This window comes from Microtus ochrogaster, chromosome 16 (assembly GCF_000317375.1).
Source record: "Microtus ochrogaster isolate Prairie Vole_2 chromosome 16, MicOch1.0, whole genome shotgun sequence".
Classification (NCBI taxonomy): Eukaryota; Metazoa; Chordata; class Mammalia; order Rodentia; family Cricetidae; genus Microtus; species Microtus ochrogaster.
The window spans coordinates 28,499,818-28,526,386 of NC_022018.1; the positions used below are offsets into that span (position 1 = coordinate 28,499,818).

The following is a 26,569-nucleotide window of genomic DNA, read 5'->3' on the forward strand; positions in this document are numbered from 1 at the left end:
GGGAGCGAGAGAAGAAGGGAGGGCAAATAGGAACAAAGTATAATGATGCCCATGTATGAAAATGTCTCAGCAAAACCCATGATTTTGTGCTTTAGAACCAGAAGCTCTTGTCCCTGTTTGTTAACCAAAATATTCATAAGGAGGAAGAGAAGAACTGGGAAAGTATTACTCCATAAAATGTCAACTTTGCATGGCCAAGGCCTTCACCCTCCGCCAGGGAGGGAGGACGGGCTTCACTGTCCCTAGGCATCCTGCCACAAGGACGACCTTGTTTAAGACAGTAAAATGTGGACAACGATGAGTGGAAGCTCACACCTGCACTCCCGATACTTAGACGGAGGCAGGAGGATTGCTGTGAGTCTGAAGGCAGCCTGGGCTACGGAGTGTCTTTCAACAAACCTGGGCCACAGAGTGAGACCCTGCCTCAACAACAGCTCGAGACAGAAAGAGGCTGAAGCCAGAGTCAGGTAATCAGCAGCTCCCAAGGTGTTTTCCACTCAGCATTTGCCGGAGGAGGCAAGTTTGGCTCACCTTGAAGTCATTTTCTTTGGCAAAATGAAGGATCATGTGTCTCCTCTCTCTAGTAGTGTTCGTAGCATCAAAAACCTGATAGAGAAGAAGGCGGCTCAGAAAAACTGAAAATGATACTTACCTAAACCACAAGGAATTCAATCTGTTGTTTCTAGAAATAAGCCCCCAATTCCTCCTTCTAGACGGGATGTCCTATCCCCTAACCCTCCATAATGCTCCCTCCTCATTCTTTGCCCTCAGCTCTCCAGCAAAGCAGGGAAACTGGGGAACTAGCAAGCAGTTACATACAATGAGGGACCAAGCAATGGCCCCTCACTGCTGTGGCTGGAAGCATCACAGTAGAGGTGGTACCCAGATGCCCACTGCACAGGTGAGTGACAAAGTTACATCCCAGCATCCATCACAAGACAACTCCTGAGCTGCTTCGGGCCACTTGTTCCCTCAGCCCTTAAAGCCATAGTAGCTCTCCATACTGCTAGGGCCCCCGAGGACAGAGGTGCCTGGGCCCCCCAGACTTACTGCAATCTGGCCTCCTTCCTTCGTCAGGTAACTTTTGACATCTCTCAGGGCAGCTAAGGCACACTGTCTGCAAACACACAGGAGGGGAAAGCACTGGTCAGAGCAGGTCCAGCCGAGCAGTCACATCCCTTGTTGATACACACTGATGTTCCCGTTCCAAGCTGCTCAGTGCTAACCAGGCCTCTTTAGATCCAGAGCCCTTGACCTGGGGACCAGCACAAACACCCACCTCCACACAGTTGAGGGAGGCAGTCATCACGCCTGGCTTCACGGTGGGATCAATTTCCCTGAGAAACGTTTGTATTTGTGGATTGTTTTGTTTTGTTTTCAGACAAGACCGACTCCAGCTACGCTGCCCAGGCTGGCATTCAACTCCGTAGCTAAGCTGGCCTCGAACTCCCAGCAATCCTCTCACCTTAGCCCCTCCAGTGTGGAGATTCCAGGCACCAGATACCATTCATGGCCTTCTTTCTTTCTTTCTTTTTTTTTTTTTTTTTAATGGTTTAACCTTTTGCTCTTTGTCTTTCTTCTGTGATTCTGGGAACTAAAATCAAGGCCTTTGAACACACCAAGCAAGTGTTCTACGATGAACAGTTCCAGCCCCCTTTTCATTTTAGTTTGAGATAGGATCTCACTAAGTTATCCAGTCTGACTTTGAACCTACTCAGTAGCTGAGGCTGGCCTTGAGCTTGCTGACTTCCTGCCTTAACCTCCAAAATTCTGGGATTATAGAAACAGAGAGTGAACCATGCTCTGCTTAAAAATTAAACCTAGGAGCTTTAAAGAACTGGTACCAAGGGCCAGATATCTAGCTTACTTGGGAGAGTGCTTGCCAAATATGCATAAAGCCACAGGTTCAGTCCTTAGCACTGTATAAATCAGGTTTGGTGACACATCTATAATCCTCATACAGGGGAGCAGAAGCCAGAGGACCAGAAGTTCATCCTCAGCTACACAGAAAGCTCAAGACCAGCCTCGGCTACATAAGGCCCTATCTCAAAAATTAGTAATAAAAATAAAATTCAGTGCTAGGCAGACAGGGTGCTAAATACTCTTATAATAGCTGTACTGCTGAGGCTGAGGCAGGAAGACAGATCCGCATGTAAGGCCAATCCGAGCTATAAAAGGTAGTGCCAAGCCATCCAGGATTCTATAACAAGACCCTAACTTAAAACAAAACTAATAACAGTACTAGTAAAATAGAGACGGATGCCAGAGCACACACACAGAGCCTCACTGGGCCATGCCTAGGGCTGGGCCTGGCACCAGAGACTGGGACCTCTTTGATTCCAGCACCTGCAGAACTGAAAAGCACCACCCTGTCACCTGCAGCTTAGGAAATCTTTTGCAAATGCAAACTGATGGTTTCCAAAGAAAGGGGCTTTGTTCACTCCTGGTGCTAGGCGGCTGCTGAACCTCCTCAGGGAGGCTCAGTTCCTACTCCTGGGAGCAGTTCAAAGCAGCCAGTCACAGAGAGGCCAAGAGAGTTGTCCTGCTACTAGCTCGGTCTAATGGCCACCAGCAAAGAGCCAGCATGCAGACTGGCCTTTTCTTCTTCTTACAGAACCTGGCTTTACAAAGGAAGCCACTGGGTGGGAAGAGAGCTCAGATCATAGTACAACCTGAGTTGGATTCTCAGAACCTACATGGAGAAGGAGGAGGGAGAGAAGGAAGCAGCGGATGCTGGGTTGGGGGTGTGCCAGGGTTCACCGGCAGCAAGCCAGTCTAGACTACTTGTTAAGTTCTACAGTGACACACCCTACCTCTCCAGAGAGGTCTGCAGAGCTGTTTCAGTTTTGTAAAGCACTGCTAGTCACACGTGCATAAGGACATGAGTTTCCATCTCCAGCACTCATCGAAACGCCCCACATCACGCCACTTTCTGGAATCCTAGAACTGGTCCCCAGAGCTCACTGGCCAGCCAGGCTAGTGCCAGGTTCATCAACAGCCCCTGTCTAAGGGCTGGAGAGATGACTGCAGTTAGGAAGACTTGTTGCTTTTCCAGGACCCGGGTCTGATTCTCAGCACCCACCTGGAACACTACAACCTCCTGCAACTCCAGCACCAGGGGATCTGAAGCCCTCTTCAGGCCTCCCCAGGCACCAGGCACTAACAACATACATGCTGGCAAAAACCCACACACATAAAACAATTGTTTAAAAAGACCCTGTCTCAGAAGACAGAGGAGTAATAGAGGAATTTATCTGACGTCCTTGAGCTTCCACACACGTGGACACACATACACACTCACACTCACCTACACGTATTATTTTATTATAAAGTGGACAGTGCCCAAAGAACATGCAAGCTCCTCCTCAGGCCTCCACATAAGCTTACACACACACATACACACACACATACACACACACTCACACACACACACACACACACTCACACACACACACACACTCACGCACACACACACGCACATACACACACGCACACACACACGCACACAGGAAACCCACGGCAGTTCAGGCTTACTTTCGGACTCTCATGGCTTCCTCGTTGTCAGGGCGGAAGAAGTTGTAAGAGCTGAACTGCTTCACGGCCTCACGTCGATACTCTCCCACATTGAACACTGGACAGGAAAGACAAGGACAGTCCTGGATAAGCCATCAGGAACAAACGACTTCTCAGTCAATACCTATCTGGATAAATAATCTCGTATGGAAACAGTGTGGACGTCCCAGTCCAGGCTTGTCATCCCCAGGTCACAGTCTGGGAAACAAGGTCCAGACCAAAGGATAGCACCCATGACTCTTGCTGTACCAGAAGTGTCTCCTAGGGACCAGATCCCAATCCCATCTCCCAGTGTTGTCAACCAGAAACAGACTCTGAGAACAGTCAGAATCCAGGGGAAAAAAAAGGTACTGTAAGAATCAGGAAGTCAGTCACTCAGCTGTTAGAGTCCTGTCTAGCAAGGATGAAACTCTGATGAAACTGTGGGCATTGGTCATGGTGATACATGACTGTAATCCCAGCACAGAGATGTAGACGGGGAGGATCAGAAGTTCAGTGGCTTCTGATATAGAAGAGCTCATTGGAGACCACTGAGATGTGAAACACTGTCATAGACAGGCAGACAGAAAGACAGACTGACAGATACACAGATAAGACAAGACAGGCTGGAGGGTTAGCTCAGCAGTTAAGAGTACATGATGCTCTACAAAGGATGAGGGTTCAATTCCCAGCACCCACATGGAGGTTGACAGCCATCTATAACTGCAGTGCCAAGGGATCTGACTCCTTCTTCTGACTGTCTGGGGCATGAGGCACACATGTACTGTGTGTGTGTGTGTGTGTGTGTGGTGCGTGCGCACGCGTGTGCATGTGTTTCCACGTACACAATCCAAAGCACCCATACATATAAAATAATGAAATAAATAAATAAATGTTAAGACAAATAAGGTATCTAAACATAAGTGGGTCTCACTGAACAACCAGCCTTGCCTACTTGCTGAGCTACTAACTCTAAATTACCCCTGCCATGTCTAAATTAGCCATGTTCCTGCTGACACACCTTTGATGATGAGATCATATTTAATAGTTACTGCTTAACCTATGTAGACCTAGAGTCAAGCACCAGTATTAAAAAACAAAAATCTCAGCACAGTGAGGGATGCTAATCCCTCTCCTCAGGACACTTCCCATTTAGTTGGGAAGACAGGGCAGGGGTGTAAACAAATATCATCAATAGCATTCAGCGTGAAGCTGGGGAGGATGGCCACCAAAAGAAGGCTACAGTGACATGTGATGGGACTTTCAAAGAAAAACGATCCACAGAACATGAGGTCACCACAGGGAGCTTGAAGAAGGTGAAGGTGAACTGAGCTAACAGGACTGGGAAACAGGATCAGACTCCATGACCCAGGACAGTTACGCCTGTGAGTGGCCACCCGGAGAGTACCAGCTGTTGGCCTCACGTCCTGGCTTACCTTTCGTGGGAACACCTATCCAGTTGAGGTAGCGAGTCAGCTTCTTGGAGATGTAAGTCTTACCCCGAGCTGGGAGGCCCACCATCACAATCACCGTTGGGGAGTTGGTCAACTTCGGCCCACAGGCTGCAAAGACCAAGTGAAGAGTCATCAATCAATAAGCAAAAGTTAATGCCAGAGTCCTCTGCCTAAAGACAGATTTTTGAAGAATGGGACCAAAGTTGGGTATGGTGGCACGTGTCAATAATTCCAGTCCTTGGGAGACAGAGGCAAGAGGATTGAGGGTTCAAGGTGATCTTGAACATAGCTGAGTTCAAAGTCAGCTTGGGCTACACAGAGTTAGTTCCAGGCCAGCCTGGGCAACAATGTGAAACTATTCTTAAAGAAACAAAAAAAAAAAAAAAAAAAATAACTCTCATGTTTTGATGTCATTCCACATCCCAAAGTCTTTGCCATCTGATGACCCAATGGGACTGCACACTTCACCCCACCCCCCTAGCGACCACATCCCTTGACCTTGTAGTTTAGTTTCACTTCTCGGGCAATATTTGGCAATGGAAGTTCCAAACAGAAGGCATAATCAGATATGCAGGTACTGAGCCCCAGAAGGTGATTCCAGTTCCTAACAGAATAACATAAGAGCATTTCTTGGGGATACAAGGATGTGACCCTAATACCAGGAAGGGTAGAATTAGGGGAAGATGGTTTTCTAATTCAATTGTAAATTGAACAAACGGGTGGAAAGCAAACAGAGGGGAGCCCCAGAAACCAAGAGAGAAACTCCACAGACTTTCTTGAAGAAAAAAAGAATTAAACAGTAAGAATTTATCAAGTAAAAGTGGGTCAGGGACACAGAATGCTAGGACCCTGGCTGGGCACCATGCCTGTGCCTCTCACATCCTCCCTGACCACCCCCCTCCATCCTGCTGCCAAGGATCTGATAGATGCCAGGTTCAGAGGGTCGCCTGAGTCTGCCAGTCAGAGGGTTCTAAGTAAGCTAGTCACTAAGTCCCAGGCAGGCTTTCCAGAGATACTCTTGCCTGTGATGAATGAGTACCCCATATATCCTCAGAATCTCAATAAGACAGAACACCAGGGACAGAGGTTTTCAGAAAGCAGCCAAAAGAATCCCACTAGACAAACTAAAGTTCCAGTATTTCCTTGGCTGTCTCTTTGCCACTGAGACTCTTGGGCGACTGCTGCATCCTGGCGACAAGTAAGCTTACAAGCCAAAGAGGCTGTCTGCCAACTCTAACCCAGCTGGCCTTCTCCCGTCCCAGACACAGGCTGCACAGCCTGCAGGAAAAAGAGATGAGAGTCATGCCACCAATCTAGACAGATGTCAGATTTAGATAGAGGCTCGTGGGAACTATAGGCAAAGGGGGACACTAAGGTGGTGGATTTTTTTGCTTCCAGAACTGCAGACTAGGGTCTGAGTAGAAGCAACAGGACAAGCAGGGGTGAGTGATCTCTTTGATAGTGGGGACCTGGGTGAGGAGTGTGAGTCTATCTAGACAAGAAATTCAGAAGCCAAAGACAGCCTTAGAGACATTCCCCATGAATGCATTCCAGTGACCCTGGAAAGAACAGTTACCTAGAAGACAGATGCTCCTGCCCCTCCAGCCAATGATCCCTTCTCCCACCCTGATGACCCTGCTGAAGCCTTGCTACCGAAAGCACCCAGAGATGCCTGGAAACAGGCACCCATACATGCATGTGTACATGGGCAGTTTCTGTTGGAACTGTGTCAGGGATGCAGAGGCGGAAGCCGGCTGAGTTATCAGATCAGGGATTAAGTCTATCTACTAATCGCAGAAACAAACCTCCAACAATCGACACTTTGGAAGAGAAAAGGCAATACCGTAGACTCAGCAGAGTGCTGCTGGGTTTCAAGAGCAAATAAACCTAGATTACTCTTAGTTGACAAAGCAAAAGCCATTCTTCCTACTGCCCAAAGCTGAGGCACTCAGAGGAGCTGCCAGACCAAGTGTAGCTTCGTCACCCAGATATCTGTGCGTGGAAAGATGGACAAATCTTTCCAGATGAATCTAGTATCCCCCTCACAGCCCCTTTTCAGCTTATAACCCAGTTCAAGGGTCTCGCTGAACATACAATGTCCTGCTCCTTGCCCCGGGGTTCTTTTCTTCATAAACATTTTTACCATTGAGAAAGAGACAAAAGGGCTGGAGAGATAGCTCAACGGTTTAGAGTACTGGCTGCTCTTCTAGAGGTCCTGAGTTCAATTCCAAGCACCCACATGGTGGTTCATAACCATCTATAATGAAATCTGGCACCCTCTTCTGGACTGCAGGCATACAGACAGACAGAACACTGTATATATAATAAATAAATAAATAAATAAATAAATAAATAAATAAATAAATAAATCTTGAGAGAGAGAGAGAGAGACAGACAGACAGACAGACAGACAGACTAAAGTCAGGTGGTAGTGGTGGTGGCGGCAGCAGGGTATGCCTTTAATCACAGCACTCAGGAGGCAGAGACAGGCAGATCTCTGTGAGTTCCAGTACAGGCTCCAGCGCTACACAGAGAAACTCTGTCTTGAAAAACAAAAAAAAAAAAAAAAAGAAAGAAAAAAGAAACACCAGCCATGACCCCTCATCCTCCATCTCACAACACTCCCTGGATCCAATCCTTAACACTGCTATTTCTTCCCAACAAACTCAATTTATTGAGTTCAACATAAGATTTCCTAAGACAAACATGTCTCCTTTCCTTTCATATAAATGTTCAATGTTTTGTTCTGTGTTTTTTGAGATAGGGTTTCTCTGTCTAGTTCTGGGTGTCTTGGAACTCCCTCTGTAGATCAGGCTGGCCTTGAACTCTCGGAGATCTGCCTAGCTCTGCCTCCCAAGTGCTGGGATTAAAGGTGAGTCACCACCACCCAGTTAATGTTCAGTGTTTCATACCAGATTTTTTTTAGCAACAAATCTAGGTATTAACTTAAATACGGATAAAGGAATGCACAGATGTTCTGTTTAAGTGTGATGATGGTTGATTGTCATTTGTCAACTGGACTAGATGGAAACACACCCCTGGGGTATCTATGAGAATGCCTCCAGACTGGGTTAACCAAGGTGGGAAGACTCACTCTAACTGTGGATGGCACCATTCCACGGGTGTGGTAGGCCTGAATAAAGAGGAAAAGAGCTGAACACCAACTTTCAAATCTCTCTGCTTCCAGCCTGCTGATGCAGAGATCAACAGCCTCACATTCCACTACTTTCCAGCCATAATAGACTAGACCCTCAAATTAGTCAAAATAAATACTTCCTTCCAGAAGTCCCTTTGGTCACAGCAATGAGAACAATAACCTATATATGAGGGGAAAACCCATTGTCTAAAGAAAGCTAGGCCCTGTGGCAGTTTGGGAAGATTCATACTAAAAGTATTGCCCATAGTTTAAGTAAGACTCACAAAAAGCCACCCTATGAACCACCACATAACTCACCTGAAACGGTTGCTATGCATGTGCCTGGCTGGGCATCAGCAGATAGAATTCTGTAAGATGTTGAATACCATGCCCATCTTCCTTCACATGCAGTCTATTCTAAATCCTAACCAAAGATAAACTGGTACCTTACTCCCATGTATCTCGGAAAAACAAAAAGTTGAGGACTGACAAGATGGCTTTGCTTGCCTCTCAAAGTCCAAGGATTAATTTCCATCTCTAGAACCCACTTAAGGATAGGAGAGAACCAACTCCACAGAGCTGTCCTCTTCTGATCGTCCCCGTGGCATGTGCCACCCTCCTCATCAGAGTAAGTAAGTATTTTTATAGGAGATGTTCTTTGTAGCTGTTGATTAACTCTGTGTAATCCGTCTTAATGTCCCTTTGCTGCATTAGCGATGGGATCTTTGTACCTACATAGATTATAACCCACCCATCACACTGCCCAAGGCTGGGATAGCTCACAGCCCAGATACACTTACATATACAAAACATAATCTTCTTGAAACTGAGGAAACTAGGGTTCCAAGCAGGTAGCAGCACCCAACTATGTAGCAGGCTGCAGATATTCAGTGGAGGTAACAGGAAAGGCAGCTCTTGCTAGTAGAACTGAAGATCACCTAAGCTAATTTGCAAATACAGTCAAGTCTCTCTGAATTGTGGTTTAAACTGACAGAAACTTCCAGTTTTGTAAGAAGCATTCATCACAATGTTGGTAAAGAAACTTGGCACTGAATTACTGTGCTTCACGGGCAAACATACTCAGTTTGTTTTAAATTTCAAGACATGCTATGGAGACCAGGCTAGCTTTGAACTCAGAGATCTGCTTGCCTGTTTAATCCCATCTGAGTTGAGGCCAGCCCAGTCTACAAAGTTCCGGGCCAGCTAGGGCACAGAGAGACCTTATCTCCAAAAAAGAAAAAGAAGTCCACAAGATTCCCAATGTCAGCACAAAAGCCATTTCTTTTCTCTAGTGCAGTCAGAAACAAATTGAGTATAGGAAAGATAGGACTTAAAACATGGATATGTAGTAAACACCATGGCTGTAGATATTCGCATGTGAAGAGATGTGTCTGAGGCTACACCCCAGTGTCACACGGAAGAATTCCAGAAGCTGGTGAACTGGTCACCTTAATCCGTCAGCTTTAGAGCCACACACCTCAAGCTCTAAATGGCTCTGACAGCAATTGTTTGCAAATCTCTCAACTCCGTGACAGACGTGCAAGCTCACGGAATCTAATGATCAGGTTCTGAAGCCTGGAGGAGGGGCACAGAGCTGTACTGTCATGTCTCTCAATATTGCTACAGTCAGCCCCACTGAGCTTAGGGTCCTTGCAAAAGTTGCCATGGTTCCCGAAGACCCAAACAAGGGAAGAACACGTACACATGCAACTCCTGGCTTTATATATACATATGAAGCCAGTCATTTTTTTTTGGGGGTGACCAAGTCCTGTCCAAAAATGTGTTACAATTTTCCTTATTAAAAAGGCCAGAAGGGCCGGGTGGTGGTGGCAAACACCTTTAACTCAGCTCTCGGGAATCCGAGGCAGGTGGATCTCTGAGTACAAGGCCAGCCTGGTCTACAGAGTTCCAGGACAGGCTCCAAAGCTACTGAGAGAAACTCTGTCTCGGGCAGGGGGTGGGGAGATGGTGAGGGGGTGGGTCCAGTGGTTTAAATTCGGTCTTGACCAACTTTTCCTGGTTTGTTGTTGTTGTTTACTTATTTATTTATTGGGTAGAGCCTCATTCTGCAGTCCAGGTTCATGGTTCTCTTAACCTCAGCCTCCTCAGTTAACCGGCTACAGCTCAATGCGATTATAGGTGTGCCACCAGGTTTGGCTATTCCCTGGAGCATTTTTATAAAGGCAGCCCCAGTGCATGAACATGTCTGACAGGGTTTAGGAAAGAAGACCTGCCAAGCCCTTGCCCCTGACTTCCTTGTCAAAAGAGAAAAGGAGCCCTGTCTTAGGAACGGGTTCCACCAACGCCCTCGGGTCCAGCAGAGAAGACCTGCTGGAGGTGTCTCATACTGCACCACGGGGAAGCTGGACTCAGGTCGGCAGGGAAGCTGGTGACTCAGGCATTCAATGCTCCAAAAGAGCTGTCATGTCCTGTGATGACCATCTATCCTGTGAAACGTGGCAGTGGAGAAGCCTACCCTGAAGTCCGGCGCTCAAGTGTCCCCAAGGTGACAGGAAACCACCTCCTGGCTTTGTCACTGGATTCCATGCTTACAACTCAAGCTACAAACGTGGTCTGAGCCTCATGCCCGCTAGGCAGCTCACTTCTGCTACCCCCATGGGCTCCTGGGCGTGCTGCCTAGAAGGAACACATCGCCTTAGAGCAATTCCATCCGTCTCTCCAGCGGTACCTTTCCCAAGCTAGGGATGGAATTGAACGAAACCTTCCCAAATCGTTTACCGACAGCAACAGGTGGGTCACGAAGACAAACCGCCAGCAAATTCCGTGCTCCGGGTAAATGAGCGCACCTGTGAAACACCACCAGCGTGTAGTCAGCAAACGCATAGACCATCCCTGAAACCAAGAGCCTGCAATCGCCGCAGTGAGGGTGAATATGAGAATAGACGGAGGTACAGGGAGATACGAGGGAGGGAGGGAGAGTGAGAGAGAATGAACCTGAAGAGAGCCCAAGAAAAGGGGCGGTGGCGACGGCGGCCGAGCCCCAGGTGCAGTCGGGGCGCCGGGTCTTAGCCTCTGGGAGGCGCTGGCCCCATGATCTCAGGCCAGGCCAGGCACACTGGAGGTTTCCGGAACCACAGCGCCCCTGCAGCTCAGCCCGGGAGACGCAGCCCGCCGCCACCCCCGCCTCGCCCGGCCAACCGGCACGAGTGCGCTTCCCGCAGAGGGGAACCGGCACAAAGCCGCTGCACACACAATGGCCGGGATCTGCACGCGGCGCTGTCTGCCACCTAGCCCCCCGCGCAGCTGCACTCACTTCTGGGCAACGAGGGTCGGTGATCGACAGGCACCCAGATCTTCTGCACCCGGCTCTGAGTCAGTTCCAAAGGCATTTTCGTAGCTGCACTCGGCGACCCGCCACCCCAGGAGAAGAGACTCCGACTTGGGGAGAAGAGCAGTTGCAGATCCCCCCGGAACAAAGGACAGGAAGGGTGCGTCCGCCTGCACGCGGCTGGGCGCTCCCTTGTGCTGCTTTGAAAAATGTGCTTTGTGCGAAGTCTTGGAGGATCGCCTGAGCGGAGACACGAGACGGATGAGATCGGCGCGGGCTGGCGGCGGCGCGCAATGCTGGCTGACTGGTCGGCTCTGTTCAGAAGCTCAGGGATGCTCCAGCACAGTGACAGCCTCGCTCCCGCCACCCAGCACTGCCACTTGCTCCTCTTCTGCTCTATCGGGATGCCACACGCACTGCCCGGCCTTTTAAGATCTGACCCGTAACGCGGCGCGTCAGCCTCGGGGCGGGCCGCATTCTTTGCGTCCCAGCCCCCTTTCACGTGGAGAGAAGGGTGGGCAAGGCCAAGAAATAGCTTGCTGCTGCCCTCTGCGGGCAGGCGAGGGCAGCACGCTCTGCTCCTGCAACCCAGTCTGGCTCTCTAGCCCTCTTTTACTTCGCTAAGCCTATCCCCTAAGGGCATCTCTAGATGCTGTTTTAAAAGGTATTTTCCCAGCTCGGCCTTTCAAGCAGTGGGGCCCCAATAGCAAGCATCACAGTTCCAAGCTTTGGGGTCGGTACAGTCCAAGAGAAAACCCAGGTCAGATCTGCCTCCTGTTAACACCTGTGCGTCATCACCCACTGCTGTCACTGCCACCTTCGGGATGGCACTTTTTTTTTCTGAATGCCCTAGAAACCTAGAAACTGGGTTGTCACCCCTCACCCAGTCCCGCATTACTAGGCACTTGGAGAGAGCAAAAAAGTAAAGGAGGTTCAATAGAAACGGAACTTTGGGGTAGAGGGGAGGAGTCGGTATTTTCAGTTTCCCTTTCAACATAGACCATATCTCATAGACCTTTATCTCTGCAAGTAATGAATAAAACGTGGAGCCCATTCCCACCTTCACTACCGGACTATAAGCCCCGAGGCTTATAGTCGATAGGTGACAAGATCCTAAACTCATGTCACTTCCTCCGGTACACCCTGCCACTTTTAGTTTGATGTGAACATGCCCCCACTTCCTTTCTCGATATTCGCACTTTGCATAGGCTGGCGATACACGAGAGGCAGTCAGTGAACTGCAAGAAGCCATTGATTCAGCAACAGTCTGGGGGTCCTTTGGCGGGGAAGCATGGCACTTTAAATGTGTCTTTAGCGAGTGAAGCCTCCGCACAGAAAGCACTGCCCTGCCCTGCCTAGCGGCGAGCTGTACACGTCGCGATGAAGCTGGGCTGTGATTGGAGGCGCTCGCGGAACCCCACACTGCAGTGGAAAAGTCTGCGCAGAGGCTGCCACACGTCGCGCACGTCCTGCATGCTCTGCTGGGAGGGCGCCGGCTCCCAGGCGGCGGGCGCAGCTGCTCTGCTCCCAACCCAGCCTGCCCCGCCCGGGACCTCCGCCTTCTCCAGAAGCCTGGAGAGCCCAGGAGACCTGGTGCACAGAGTCGCCCACCTGGCTAGTAGACCCTGGAGACCTCCGGGCTCTGACCCCCATTCCCGCACCCCACCCTTCGGTGCCACCCTCCTCAGAGCCTGCCCCCACTCTCAGGACAGCTTTACTGACCGTCTGGTGTCTGTGTTCTGCATTTGAACTTGTTTTTCTGCAGTGAGAGCAAATGCCAGAGGTGACACCCTAGAATGCCCAAGGGTGAGTCCCGCTCCACTCCTGAAATCAGAGTGGACTGACTCGACAAGGAAAGCATCGAGTGTACGTGTCTCTTGGAAGGGTCCCCCTCACTGGGTTTGCAGGGTGCGGAGCGGGAAGCCGGACGTTGGGGCGGGGGCGTGGGGGGAATAGGTGAAGGTGCACCCCTGCCAGGAGACACCCCGCACCTTACCTGCTCCCCAGCAACCACAGTGCACCTGGACACATGTTCAAATTCCCACTGGTTTTGTTTGTTTTCTTTGTTTGAGACGGGGCTTTCCTATATAGTTCAGGCCGGCCTAGAGCTTGCTCCTTCTCAGCCTGGTATTACAGGCCGGTGCCATGCCCTTGGCTGCCCACTTGAGATTCTGCAGACACCTACAAGCCAGTCCAGTTGTCAGAAGGCATTCCTTCACTTCAAAGCTTAGGAAGAGATTGCTGGGAGTTCATGGAGGACAGGGTGGGAATGGCACCACTAGAGATCAATCTTTATTTATACCTTTCATCGTTTGCTTAAATTTATTTTTCTTCTTTTTATTATTATTTTTATTAATTTATTTTACATCCCCTTCCTTCTCTCCTCCCACTCCTCCCCGTCACCACCATCCCCCCATCCACCCCTCCTCCAAAACGGCTCAGAAAGGAGCAGGCCTCCCATGGGCATCAGCAAAGCAGGGCATATCGAGCGGCCATAAGACCAGCACCTTCCCATGTATAGATGCTGGGCAAGGCAACCCAGCGTGAGAAATAGGTTCCCAAGAGCCAGTCAAAGCATCAGGGACAGCCCCTGTTCCTAATGCTGGGTGTCCCCCACACAGAACAAGCTACACACCTGTCACATATCTGCAGAGGTCCCACAGTCCCATGAAAGCTCCCTGGTTGTTGGTTCAGATTCCATGAGTTCCCAGGAGCCACGACTATTGGTTTCTGTTTTCCTGAGACGCTCCTGACCCCACTTTTCCTATACTTCCTCCCCCTTCTCCTCAGCAGGACTCCCCTATCACAAGGTTTGGTCATGGGTCTCTGAATCTGCCTCCATCAGTCACTGGATGAAGGATCTCCAATGACAACCAAGATCTTCACCAACTCCACATCTGACAGAAGGCTGGTCTCTAAAATAGATGAAGAACTCAAGAAACTAGACATCAAAGAACTACGTCATCCAATTAAAAAAATGGAGTACTGACCTAAACAGAGAATTCTCAACAGAGCATCTCAAATGGCAGAGAATCACTTAAAGAAATGTTCACCATCCTCCGACAACAGGAAAATGCAAATTAAAACAACTAAAATTACATCTTACACCTGTCGGAATGGCTAGGATCAAAAACACAAATGACAGCCCGTGCTGGAATGGATGTGGAGGAAGGGGAACACAAACTCGTACAGCCAATTTTGGAAATCAATATGGCTGTTTCTCAGAAAATTGGGACTCAGCGATACTCTTGGGCATATACCCAAAGGATACTCAATCATACTACAAGGACACTTGCTTAACTCTGTTTACAGCAGCTTTATTTGTCATAGCCAGAACCTGGAAGCAGCCTAGATGCCACCTCAACCAAAGAATGGATAAAGAAAATGTGGTACATTTACACAATGGAGAATTACTCAGCTGTTAGAAACAATGACATCAGGAAATTTGAAGGCAGATGAATGAACTAGAAAAAAAAAAAATCCTGAGTGAGGTAACCCAGACCCAGAAAGACAAACATGGTACGGACTCACTCATAAAAATGGATATTAGGTATAATAATTAGGTATAAAATAAAGGATAATCATGCTACAATCCACAGACTCGGAGAAGCTAGGTAACAAGGAAGGGCCCAAGGTGGAACACATGAATCTCCCTGGGGAGGGGAACTAGAGGAGATACCCTGGTTAGACTTGAGGCCGAACTTGAGGGATAGCATTGGTGGGGTGGGCAGAGGAGGACAGTGCTGAAAGAGATGGCAGAAAAAGGGGGGCTTTACAGAGTCAAGTAGAAGCCTGAAGCAAGGGAAACTTCCAGGAGTCTGCAAGGATGACCCCAGTAGTGGATGCCAAGCCTGAACTGGCCCTCCCCTGTGATCAGACTGGTGACTTAAGGTCAGCTCTCAAGGCAGGAGGCAGTTAAGCATTCTCAAATGGTGCATGTTCCCTGCCCAGGTACCAACAATGCAGTGGGGGTCCAGAACAAAGACCAAGTTCTCCAGTCACTCTACCAGAGAGGCAAGGGGAAGTTGACTTAACCCCCATAGGATTCCAGATATCTAGGTGTAGATGGAACATGAGGACACAGCTGAATTCAGTCAGCTTGTAAGCACAGGGAAATGAGCGTCCTCATGGGAGGTAAAATTGCTTCAATATGATAGATACTCCTTAGGAACAACCGGCTGCAACTACATCCAAAAATGCCTCCTTAGGCTTGCTGTTTAGTCTTCCTCCTGCCTCCTCCTGGTCTGCTAATACACCCTTATCTTTAGCTCAGATGTGGTCCCCTGGGGCTTCTCTAACTCTCACATCTCCAGGGTGGATATTATGAATTCAGCCCTTTCGAAGAGGCTGCCAAGAATCTGAACATTCTTCAAGGTTGGCATTCTTAAAGCCAGGCGACTCCAATTGGTAGAACTGATTGACAATTTCCCTTGGACTCTTAAGTTACAATCTGGACCCCCACGAAAGCCAAAAGAAACTACTGAACAATCTAGTTCACATTCCACAGCCTGCCACCCCTTGTTTATGGGAAGGAATAAAGGGGAGATTGGAGATTAGAAAGGTCAAGGAATCAAGCCAAAAACCAAGAAAGGAAGAAGTTAGGAAGACCATGTGTTTGTGGCTGGTTTGTTCTGTTTTAGAAACAGGGTCTCATATAACCTGGGCTGCCCTTAAACTCCATATTTAGCCAAGAAATTACAAGCACGAACTATCGTGCTTGGTTTATTTGGTGTTGAGAACCAAATCCAGGGTTTTAGGCATACTAGGCAAACACTCCATCAACTGAGCTACATCTCCAGCCCTGTGAGTGTGTGTGTGTGTGTGTGTGTGTGTGTGTGTGTGTGTGTGTGTGTAAAATGATCACATACTTGGCACAGAAGCAGATAGCTTCACAGGTGGTCGGTCACATTACAGACCTACCACAACCCAGGGTGTTGAGTACAACCCTAAACAAGGGAAGACTGGACTATTTGTTATTCAGTCCTTTCACCTGGACCAGTTAAGCTGTTGGCATGAAAGAAGAGAAAGGCCTCATCATGTAAATGAGACATTAGCATAGCAAGTACCTAAAATGATATTCTCATACTCACAAGCCACCACACACCTGCTGGAGAACTCGATGTGTGAAGTCGGTGAGCCGGGTCTAGTTAAGCAAAAAGGCCGTGGAAGTACTTTTCCTCCATAACCTTTGTTCCCATTCCTCTGACCGGTGTCACCTAACCCTTACCAGTGCTGCCAAACTGTGTCTATCAACAACAGCAACAAGCAACTCTATTTCCTTGCTCTTGCACCAACTGCTTAGAGTTAAATGTTTAAACCACACTGGTGCCTACACCTACTCCCCAGGGAAGGAAGGATGGAGGGAACAAGCTCCGGCAGGCTGTGAGCAATCTCATGTTGCTAATTAGACCCAAAGTGTCATTATTTGCTTGCTTGAAAGATCCCACGTATAAGAGGGTGAAGCAAGACATCAAGTAAACAGCAAAACCAAACCTTTATGTCACCTCCCCTCATCCAAAGATGAGGGAAGGTGACTTTTTGTTTGCTTTGTTTTTCAAGACAGGGTTTTTTTCTATGTTAACAGCCCTGGCTGTCCTGAACCCCCTTTGTAGACCAGGCTGGCCTCAAATTTACAGAGCTCCTCCTGCCAGGTGACTTTTATTAAAGAAATATTTGTGACTTGTATATGAATGGAAATAGAGATTGGAGGCTAGCTGCACAGATGACATAAGAGGTTCCCAAATCCAGTTCATAGGTTATGTGCTTAAATATATTCGAAACCTGGAAGGTGTCAGGCATGAGGAACCACTACTGTTATCCCAGCACTCAAGGAGGGGGAGACTGGAGCAGAAAGTTTCCCTACACGTGTAGTGGCATCTGCCTGTAATCCCAGCCCTCGGGAGGAAGAGGAAAGCAGATCTCTGTGAGTTCAAGGTCAGCCTGGACTAGGTAGCCAGTTCCAGGAAAGTCAGGGTTATGTAGAGAGATCCTGTCTCAGAAAAGAAAAGAAAGAAGATGAAGGTCTCCTTAGGCTATATGGACGTCCAAGGCCAGAATGGGCTACTGTGAGACCCTGTTTCAAAAATGTGTGTGGGGTGTGGGGAGAACACTAAGATTTCAACCACATTTAGAGGAGAAATGTACACAGAGACATAGACAGAGGTGGATGGGCAATAAGAATCTTTTTTTTTCCATGAACCTAAAACTGCACTGAGAGAAAAATCCATTTTGAAAAAGGGATTCCTTATTTTTGCATGTCATTACTTTTTTCTCCCATCTGGATTAACTGTTGCATTATTAGAGAGTGAAGAAGGTCTACTGTGGTCACATCCTGGCTGTGGATGAATCAACTCAGATTGTGCAATTTACTCAAGTCCACTCAGTGGATGAGCACTTGCCAACCTGTCGGGGAGGAGGGGCAACCAAACTTCCAACAAGTTTCCTGGTCCAATCAATGTTCCCTTGTTCTTATTGTTATTGGGGGGGGGGGGTTGGTGGTGGTGGTGGGTGGGTTATTTGGGAGAGGGCTGTTAGTTGTTTGTTCTTTTTTTTTTTTTGAGTGATTGTTTTGTTGTTATTTGTGACAGTTCTTACTCTGTAGTCCAGGCCATGCTGATCCTCCTGCCCCAACTTTCCAAGTGCTAAAATTATGAGAGCCTCTATGCCTGGCTTTTGTTGTTTATATTTGTTTTATTTTGGTGGTGTTTTTAATTTTTTGTTGTTGATATTCTATAAAAGGTTTTAGATTATTTTATATATATATATATATGAATTCCTTATATGTATGTACATATGTATGTTTGTATGTATGCATGTTATGCACCATATGTGCTCCTATTGCCCTTGAAGGTTAGAAGGCTATGGATCCCCTGTGACTGCATTACAGATAGCTGTGAGCCACCCTGTGGGTTCCGAAAAACTGAACCCATGTCCTTTGTAAGAACAACAAGTGCTCTTAACCCTTGAGCCAACTCTCCGGCCTAAATATTCTTGTTTTGTGAGACCGTATCTCACTGTGTAGCTCAAGCAAGCATGAATCTCGCTGTTCTCCTGCCTTGGCTGTCTGAGCGCTGGTTTACAGGTCTTTGCCCACACTTCACACCTCTCTGCTATACTGTTATTCAGTTACTTATTTGGAGTTCTTAGAGAAGGCTCTTATAGACTGGGCTGGCCTTGAACTCTCTCTATATCCTAAGGATGACACTGAATGAACGACCCCCCCCTTTCCTTCTCTCTCCTTTCTTAATTTATGCGTATGAGTATTTTGCCTGCATGTATGGCTGTGCATCAATGTACATAGTAACCACAGAGTTCAAAAAAGGTGCTGGGTCCCCTGGAACTGGAGTCACAGGTGGCTGTTAGTTATATACAGGTGGGCTGGAGAGATGGCTCAGAGGTTAAGAGCATTGCCTGCTCTTCCAAAGGTCCTGAGTTCAATTCCCAGCAACCACATGGTGGCTCACAACCATTTGTAATGAGGTCTGGTGCCCTCTTCTGGCCTGCAGGCATACACACAAACAGAATATTGTATACATAATAAATAAATAAAATATTTTTAAAAAATAGTTATATACAGGGGTACTAGGAACCCTTAACCACTTAACCACTAAGCCATCTCCAGCCCTGACACAGGACTCCTGGTTCTACTGCCACTACCTCCTAAGTACAAGGATTGCAGGCATATGCCTCCGTGTCTAGTTTAGGTGGTGCTGAAGGCTGAATCCAAGACTTCATGCACAGAAAACGAACTCTCTACCAACTGAGCTACATCCCCAGGGCCTGGGCATTGTTTTACATTTTGAAATTAGCTCGTGAGATGCAGCACAGACTAGCCTTGAATTCAAGGTCCTGTCTCAGCCCCCTGAATTGTTGTAATGACAGACACAGACCACCATGCCAGGCAGGATTCTATCTTTTTTAACGACACTCTGTGTAGTCCATGCTACTAAAGCTTTCTGTAGGTGTTGTGTGTGCTCCTTCATACATCACTGAGAATGTTTTTAAGCCCTCTGCCAGCCTCTTCAGCCCGTCAAGACACAGAGATCTGTGTTAACAAGGGTTAGCAAGGTGGTGGAGTATGCCTTTGATGTCTTGAAGCACTCGGGAGGCAGAGGCAGGAGGATCTCTAAGTTCTAGGCCAGAGACTATACAGAGAAACGCTGTTTTGAACTGTTTGCCCCCCGAAAACAAAGGTATTATACCTTCAGAATATTCATGATTTTCCAAAATGCAATGTTCTACAGTTCAAATAGCAGTACTAGGCCAAGGTCCATTTCACTTTGATATTATACTAGAGCTACATTACATGTCTCAATCAGAAGAAGCTGAACACAAAAAGGTCATGGTACTTCACGTGTTATTCTGCAAACTCTTGTGAGTCTACTATAGTTATCTCAAACAAAGACATACATTTGTGGTGTTTCCCTTTATATTTTTGACAGGGTCTGACTATGTAGACCAGGCTGGCCTGGAACTCCGCCTACCTCTGCCACCTGAGGGCTGGCATCAAAGGCACGCACTACCATCCATGCCTTGCTAACAGCTAAAATTATTTAATGTTTGTCAATAAGTGATAACTCATTTTGTTTAAACCCCAGGGAGAAAGCACATAGTTGTGTGGGTTCTGACACTGAGAGGTTGGACTTTGACAGGATGTTAGTGAAGAATTCCGTGGTGCCAGAGGTGGTGGCACACATCTGTAATGTCAGCATTCCGTAGTGAAATCACGAGGGTCAGGAGTTCGAGCCTGACTTCAGATAAACAAACGCTGTGTGATGGTGACTGCATGTGTTGACCACAGCATTGGTTTTTCCAAAGGACACGTATGGATGTGGGTGGGTGGGTGGAGTTTGCATTGATGTTGATGCTACACCTGGAGAAATCCAGGTGCTGTGTGACATTTTCCACCAAGGTGAAAACATCCAGTCCTGCAGAGGAGCTCCTTTAGCAGGCAGAGAAACAACTAAAACAATACCTTGAAGACTCCCTGAAACCCATTGGAGTCACTGCTCCCTGATAACAGAGGAAACAGAGTCCAACTGCAAAGAAGGTTCTAAGACAAGCTGTGCTGCAAAAATAAATAAATAAATAAATAGACTCTGCAAGAAGAAAATCTACAAAGAAGACTCAGAAAGAAACCAGACCAGCTGCCTGGAAGAAGCAGAAACCAGCCAAGCTTCCTAAAAAACGATTTAGACCAGCTAAGTACCTGAAAAGAACACTCTCCAGTTTGTCAAGCTGCCTGCAGGCTGTGCAGTGTGCTCCAGGTTCTCAGCTTTGTGAGCTGTAACCCACGCTGGGGTGGACCTTAGTGATGCTGCTGTTTTTAACTTGTTTCTGTTCCTGTAACCCCTCCCCCACGTTCCTGTAAGTAACCCCAATATAACTCATTAGTTCACCAAGTTGGACTTTGGTGGGATCAGTACTTTGGTTTATTATTGGGAAGTTCCCTATCTGGGGTAAAAATTTGTATATTGTGTCTCCCCAGGAAAAGTTTTGCCACCCAACACCAGGATAGAGTGAAGGGTGGGTACTAGTTGGGGAGATGATGGTTGAATCCATCTCTTGAGTTTGAGGTAGATCTTCGAAGACAATCTGTGGCTCTTCGCCTAGTCTTCTCCTCGAAGAGCAAGCTTAAAAAAGAGATGGTCACAGAGGACTCTAAGAGGTGCACATGGGACATGGCTCACAAGGTGGGTAACCAAGGTTGAGGGTATGCTTCAGTTGGCAGAGTGCTTATCTAACATGCATAAAGCCCTAGTTGCAACCCCCAGCATCATATAAAGAAGATGTAGGGGGCTGGAGAGATGGCTCAGAGGTTAAGAGCACTGGCTGCTCTTCCAGAGGTCCTGAGTTCAATTCCCAGCAACCACATGGTGGCTCACAACTGTCTGTAATGAGAACTGGTGCCCTCTTCTGGCCTGCAAGCATACATGGAAGGAATGTTGTATACATAATAAATAAATAAATAAATAATCACTTAAAAACTTCTTTCTAAAAAATAAAAATAAAGAAGATGTAGGGTATGCCTGTAATCTCAGAACTGGGGAGGTGAAGGCAGGAGGATCAGGAGTCTAAGGCCACCCTTAGCTGTACAGTAAGCTTAAAGCTAACTGGGGTTACAGGAGACCATGATGCAAAAAACAACAATGATATCTAGGCATAATGGTGAGTGTCTGTAATCCTAGCATGCAGGAGGCTGAGGCAAGAGAATAGTGAATTCAAGGCCGGCTGAACTACATGGCAAGACTCTCCAGGCAGCAGGCACACACCGTACATAATTCCATTATTTGAAAAGGTCAGGATCAGAAGATCAAGGACTGGTGGTTTGAATAAGGATGCCCCACACACACACACACACACATACATAGGTTCCTGTATTTGAATGCTTAATCATCAGGGAGTGGCATGACTTGAGAAGAACTAGGAGGTGTGGCCTTTGGAGGGGTGGGCTTTGAGGTGCCAAAACCTTAAGCAAGGCCCAGTGGCTCTCTCTGTTGCTTGTGGATCCAATTGTAGAACTCTCAGATACTTCTCCAGCACCGTGTCTGCCATGCTTTTGCCACGATGATAATGGACTAACTTCTGAAACTGTAAGCCAGCCCCAATTAAATACTTTCTCTTATAAGAGTTGCTATGGTCATAGTGTCTCTTCACAGTTACAGAACACTGACCAAGATAAGACAACACAGTGAATTTGAGGCCAGGCAGGGCTACATGAGACCCTTTCTCAAAGCAATAACAATAAAAATTCTGCTGCAACGAAAAGCAATTATAAGTATGTGTGGTGTCTTATGCTTGTAACCCCAGAATTTGAGAGGCTGAGGCAAGAGGGTCACTGTGAGTTTCAGGCCAGTCTGGGCTACAGTGGGACTTTTCCTTCAGAAAGAAGAGGAAAAGGCAGGGAAGAAGGAAGCTGCAATGAGGAGAAGGGGAAATAATTCCAAGGACTAAGTCTTGCAGGTTAAGATACTTTACGGTTATGATCCAGCCTCAGGCCATGGCCAAAGCTGGGCCAGTGGGCATGGAAGAGCAGAGAAGAAACTATGCCTGATACCAGGTTGGTGAGATAGCTCAGCCAGCAGGTGACACCTGGCTGGTGAGAGCACTGGCTCTATGCTCCTGGTCCTGAATCTGTGCTGGGAGAACCAACTCCAGAAGTTGCCTTCTGACCTACACACACACACACACACACACACACACACACACACACACACACACACACACATTCTCGCTCTCTGTGCATGAGTGCAGACTGGGGTGGGGGAAGTCACAGTCAAGTCAATTAAAGTTGCTAACGTTACCAGGCTTGGGGAAACCATGACCTGCAAAACAGCCCACCTTCTGCTGAGTAGGGAAAAGTGAGTTCCAGCACTGCTCAGGACCGGCAGTGGGAGAGCAGGGGAGGGCAGTGTCGCAAGACCTGCCTGCCTGTGCCTGTGGCGCAAACACGTGCTGTGGCGCAACTCCCAGCTGACAAACAGGGCTGGCGCCCTTCCCCTGCTCTTCCCCCTGTACAGTTCTTACTTCTCCCAATGGAAAACAGCCTAAAAATAGAGCTGGATCATGAAGAAAAAAAAAAAACCTGCAGGTTTTGGAAAGCAAAACTAACTAGATGTTGGAAAACCGACTCCAGCTGGGTTGTATTAATGCGTAATGTTTAGAGTAGGGCTTGGGACAGTCTGGAGCAGCTAGAGATAAGAAAGAGCCCGTTCAATCCTGATGATGACTTTTAAAGAGAGTGTTAAAAAAAAAAATCAGTATCTCTCCAGAGCAGAGCTATCAGGTTGTTCCCTGTAAGGAGCAGATAAAAAACTAGATATAAGATACAAAACACATGACTCAGTTGGTTGAGTGCTTGCCTGGCATGCATAAAGCCCTGGTGTTCTACTGTAGATGCTGGGGCCAGGGTGATACATGCGCTTGTGATCCTAGCATTGGAAGGTGGAGACGAGAGAATCAGAACAGAAGTTCAACGTCACCCTTGGCTACATTGCAAGCTTGGTAACTCACACCTCTAATCCTGCCAGTTAGAAAGATCTCCATGAGTTTGGGATTGGTACGGGCTACACAATGAGTTTCAGGCTAGCCTGGGCTACAGAGTGAGACCCTGTCTCAACACATCACTTCCCCAAAGAGTAAGACTATAGCTAAAATAGCAACCTCTTACAAAGACTCAAGGTCTTATCTTTTCGCACGTGGAAGTCGGAGAGGAACATTGGGGAGTGGGCTCTGTTCTCCCACCACCGATTCCAGGGATTGATCTGAGGCCATCAGACTTGTATCAACTGCTTTTACCTGCTGACCTATATCACCAGCCCCAAGGAGTTGTGCCCATTGTTTTGTGCCATGACCACAAAGGAAGTGCTAGCTAGACGGTACGAAGGAAAATGTATTTGGGAGAAGAGCAGCAGCGGGCTGGAGAGATGTCAAGCATCTACCCTATCACTGTCGCCGTGACACCCACATCACAAATACAACAGCTGGAAGCCAAAGCAGCCGGTCTCCAACCAGTCCTGCAAATGAGGGAATCTCTGAGTTCTCGGGTGGCCCCTTCCCACCTCAACCTCTCACCAGTTCTATGACCTGAGCAAGACAAATCTCTGCTCTCAAGAATTCTTTTGTCTTGGAATCCATGCGTGCAATCCAGAGTGAGTCCAGATATAAAACTGCGGACTGGGCACGCAGTGACTGTGTTCGCCACTTTGCATCTCTGTGGCAAAACACCAGACACAAACAACACAAAAGGGGAGGGCTTATTTTAGCTTCTGTTTCCAGATCAGCCAGACCCGTTGCCTAATAGGACCCGCTGGTCCTAATGAGACAGTGTCAGGAGTGAAAAGATACAGGGGAGCAGGACGGCTCACCCCACAACTAATAGAAAGGAGACAAAGAGAGTGACAAACAGACACAGAGAGATCAGAGAGACAGAGATACTACGGGGATTGGAGATAAGATTGGACATTATTCCCCATGATCTCCTTCCTCCTACCAGGCCCTACCTCCTAATTTCCCATTAATGGATTATGAATCTATTCTATTGATAGTGTCAGAGCCCTCAGTTCCAATCATCTGGAAAAAGTTGTTAACATGGGAGCTTTAGTAGGAAACTGTAGATTCACACACAACAATAACACAACTGACTACTTGGTAGTCAGGGTACAGAAGTCACTGGGCAAGACCTTCCTTTGACAAGTCCTTTGAAAAGCAATGACTGAAGCCATCCTTACTAGTAGGTAGGAATTCACAGAGGGAGACATGGGGTTCAAACAGAACATAGAAATAGCACAGTTTCCATGTCTAATTTTTAAACTTTATTTTAGCTTTCTCAAACAAGATCTCATCATGTAGCCAAGGCTGGTCTTGAACTCCAGATCATCTTGCCTCCACTTTCCAAGTGATGGGATCACAGTCCCTGATTTAGCTGTTTTCCTGTTACCAAAAGCAACAGGACGAAAGCAACCTAAGGAAGAAAATCATATTCTGGCTCAGCGTCCAAGGATACAATCCATCACACACAACAAAAAGAATGGAGGTGGGATGTGTCCCAGTGGGACAGCACTTACCTAGTAAGTACACAGCCCTTGGTTTGACCTCAAGGAAGGGGAGGGAGGGAGGGAGGGAAGAAAGGGAGGAGGCTGGGAGAAAGGCATTTGCTATTTGCACATTCATTTTCAAAGCACCATTACACAGCTCTTACATATGAATAGCAAAGAGGCAGAGACAGCTAGTATTTACTGAAGGATGAATAAACAAATAAGACATGATATGTGGAGAGTGTTGAACATTACTCATCCCACAAAAGAATATAGATAAGCCTCCAGAATAGTAGGCTAAGCAAAATAAGCTAATCACAAGTGTGTATGTGCCTCTGTGTGTGTGTGTCTGTGTGTGTATGATTCCACTTATCTGAGATACTTAAGCAGTTTGATTCATTAAGGCAAAAGGTAGGCTAGAATGAAGGATGCCAGGATCTGAGAGAGGAGGGAAAATGAAGGGAGACTCTCAGTTTTGCAAGATGAGAACATTCTGAAACTCCGCTGCACAATGAGGTAAATATACTCAAGCCCACTGACACGAACACTTGGAAATGTTAAAGGGGACACTCTGTGTCACATGTTTTCACCACAAAATAAGACTTTGAAAATTACTTTTAAAAACATATAGCAATACTCTTCAAATCTAACGAAGGGTGTGAGACACACGGGAGGAAAGATAGTTCCACAGGAAGACGCAAGGTCCCCAAAAGCATGATCCTGGATAGAAGTCCCACGTCTGCTGAAATGTGTTTGCCTTCTATAAACACAGAACAATGATCTGACACCGGAAACTTCAGCACTCTACCTGTGAGATAAGGGCTCTGGGTGAAGTCATTTCCTGGTTTTTATTTGTTTTTGCTTGGTCTCACTTTTGGTTTTGGATTTCGGTTTTGGTTTTGTGGGACGGGATCTTACTTTATAGCGTGGGCTGGCCTAGAACCGAGCACATAGATCAGGCTGGCATTGAACTCTCGGCAATCTTACCCATCTTCAGACTCCAAAGTGATGGGCCTTCAGGTGTGAGCTCCCATGCTCAACCCTCTCCTTGTTCTGAAGAAATATGCTCGGAGATGTTTAGAGGCAGAGGACAGGTGGGCAGACAAAAAGACAGACGGCATCAAAAAGTAAGAGCAGCGTGCTAATATTTGCAGAATCTGGGTAAAGGCTATTGGAAATACTTAACCCTGTTTTGCAACATTTTCAGTAAATCTGAAATTATTACAAAATGGAAAGCCAAATTTGAAAATGTTAAAGTTCACGTGGATCACAAAATGTCAGAAGCTCCATTGATATTCCCCTCAAAAGGCTCTTCCTCCACTTGGAATACCTTCCATCTAGTCAGAATTCTTATGGCTCACGAATAAACAATAAACAGAGATCTCTCTGAAGAAGCCTGTAATCCCAGGCACATGCCTGTCATCTCAGCACTTGGTAGGCTGTGACAGAGGATTGCTATGAGCTTGTGCTGCTTAGTTTAAACTGTCAAACAGACAGAACTTAGAACCATCTTTTTTTTTTTTGAGACAGGGTTTCTCTGTGGCTTTGGAGCCTGTCCTGGAACTAGCTCTGTAGACCAGGCTGGTCTCGAACTCACAGAGAT

The 26,569-nt window shown here is 47.3% G+C and overlaps 1 protein-coding gene across 7 annotated transcripts in view; it reads right to left on the reverse strand.

Annotated features, from left to right (window-relative positions):
- Pfkfb3 (6-phosphofructo-2-kinase/fructose-2,6-biphosphatase 3) overlaps window positions 1-26,569 on the reverse strand; it is an 85,580-nt gene that overhangs the window by 15,774 nt on the left and 43,237 nt on the right. For 2 of the 7 annotated variants that reach the window (XM_005354890.3, XM_026782999.1), the window contains exons 1-5: window positions 11,417-11,877; window positions 4,989-5,114; window positions 3,535-3,631; window positions 1,051-1,117; window positions 532-606 (exon numbers count right to left, since the gene is read on the reverse strand). In XM_005354890.3, coding sequence (XP_005354947.1) covers window positions 532-606; window positions 1,051-1,117; window positions 3,535-3,631; window positions 4,989-5,114; window positions 11,417-11,492 — 441 coding nt within the window. In that variant the 5' untranslated portion in view covers window positions 11,493-11,877. Of the gene's footprint in view, window positions 1-531; window positions 607-1,050; window positions 1,118-3,534; window positions 3,632-4,988; window positions 5,115-11,416; window positions 11,879-26,569 lie in introns of those variants that run through there. The other 5 variants (XM_026783001.1, XM_013349052.2, XM_026782998.1 and 2 more) reach the window with 4 other exon arrangements.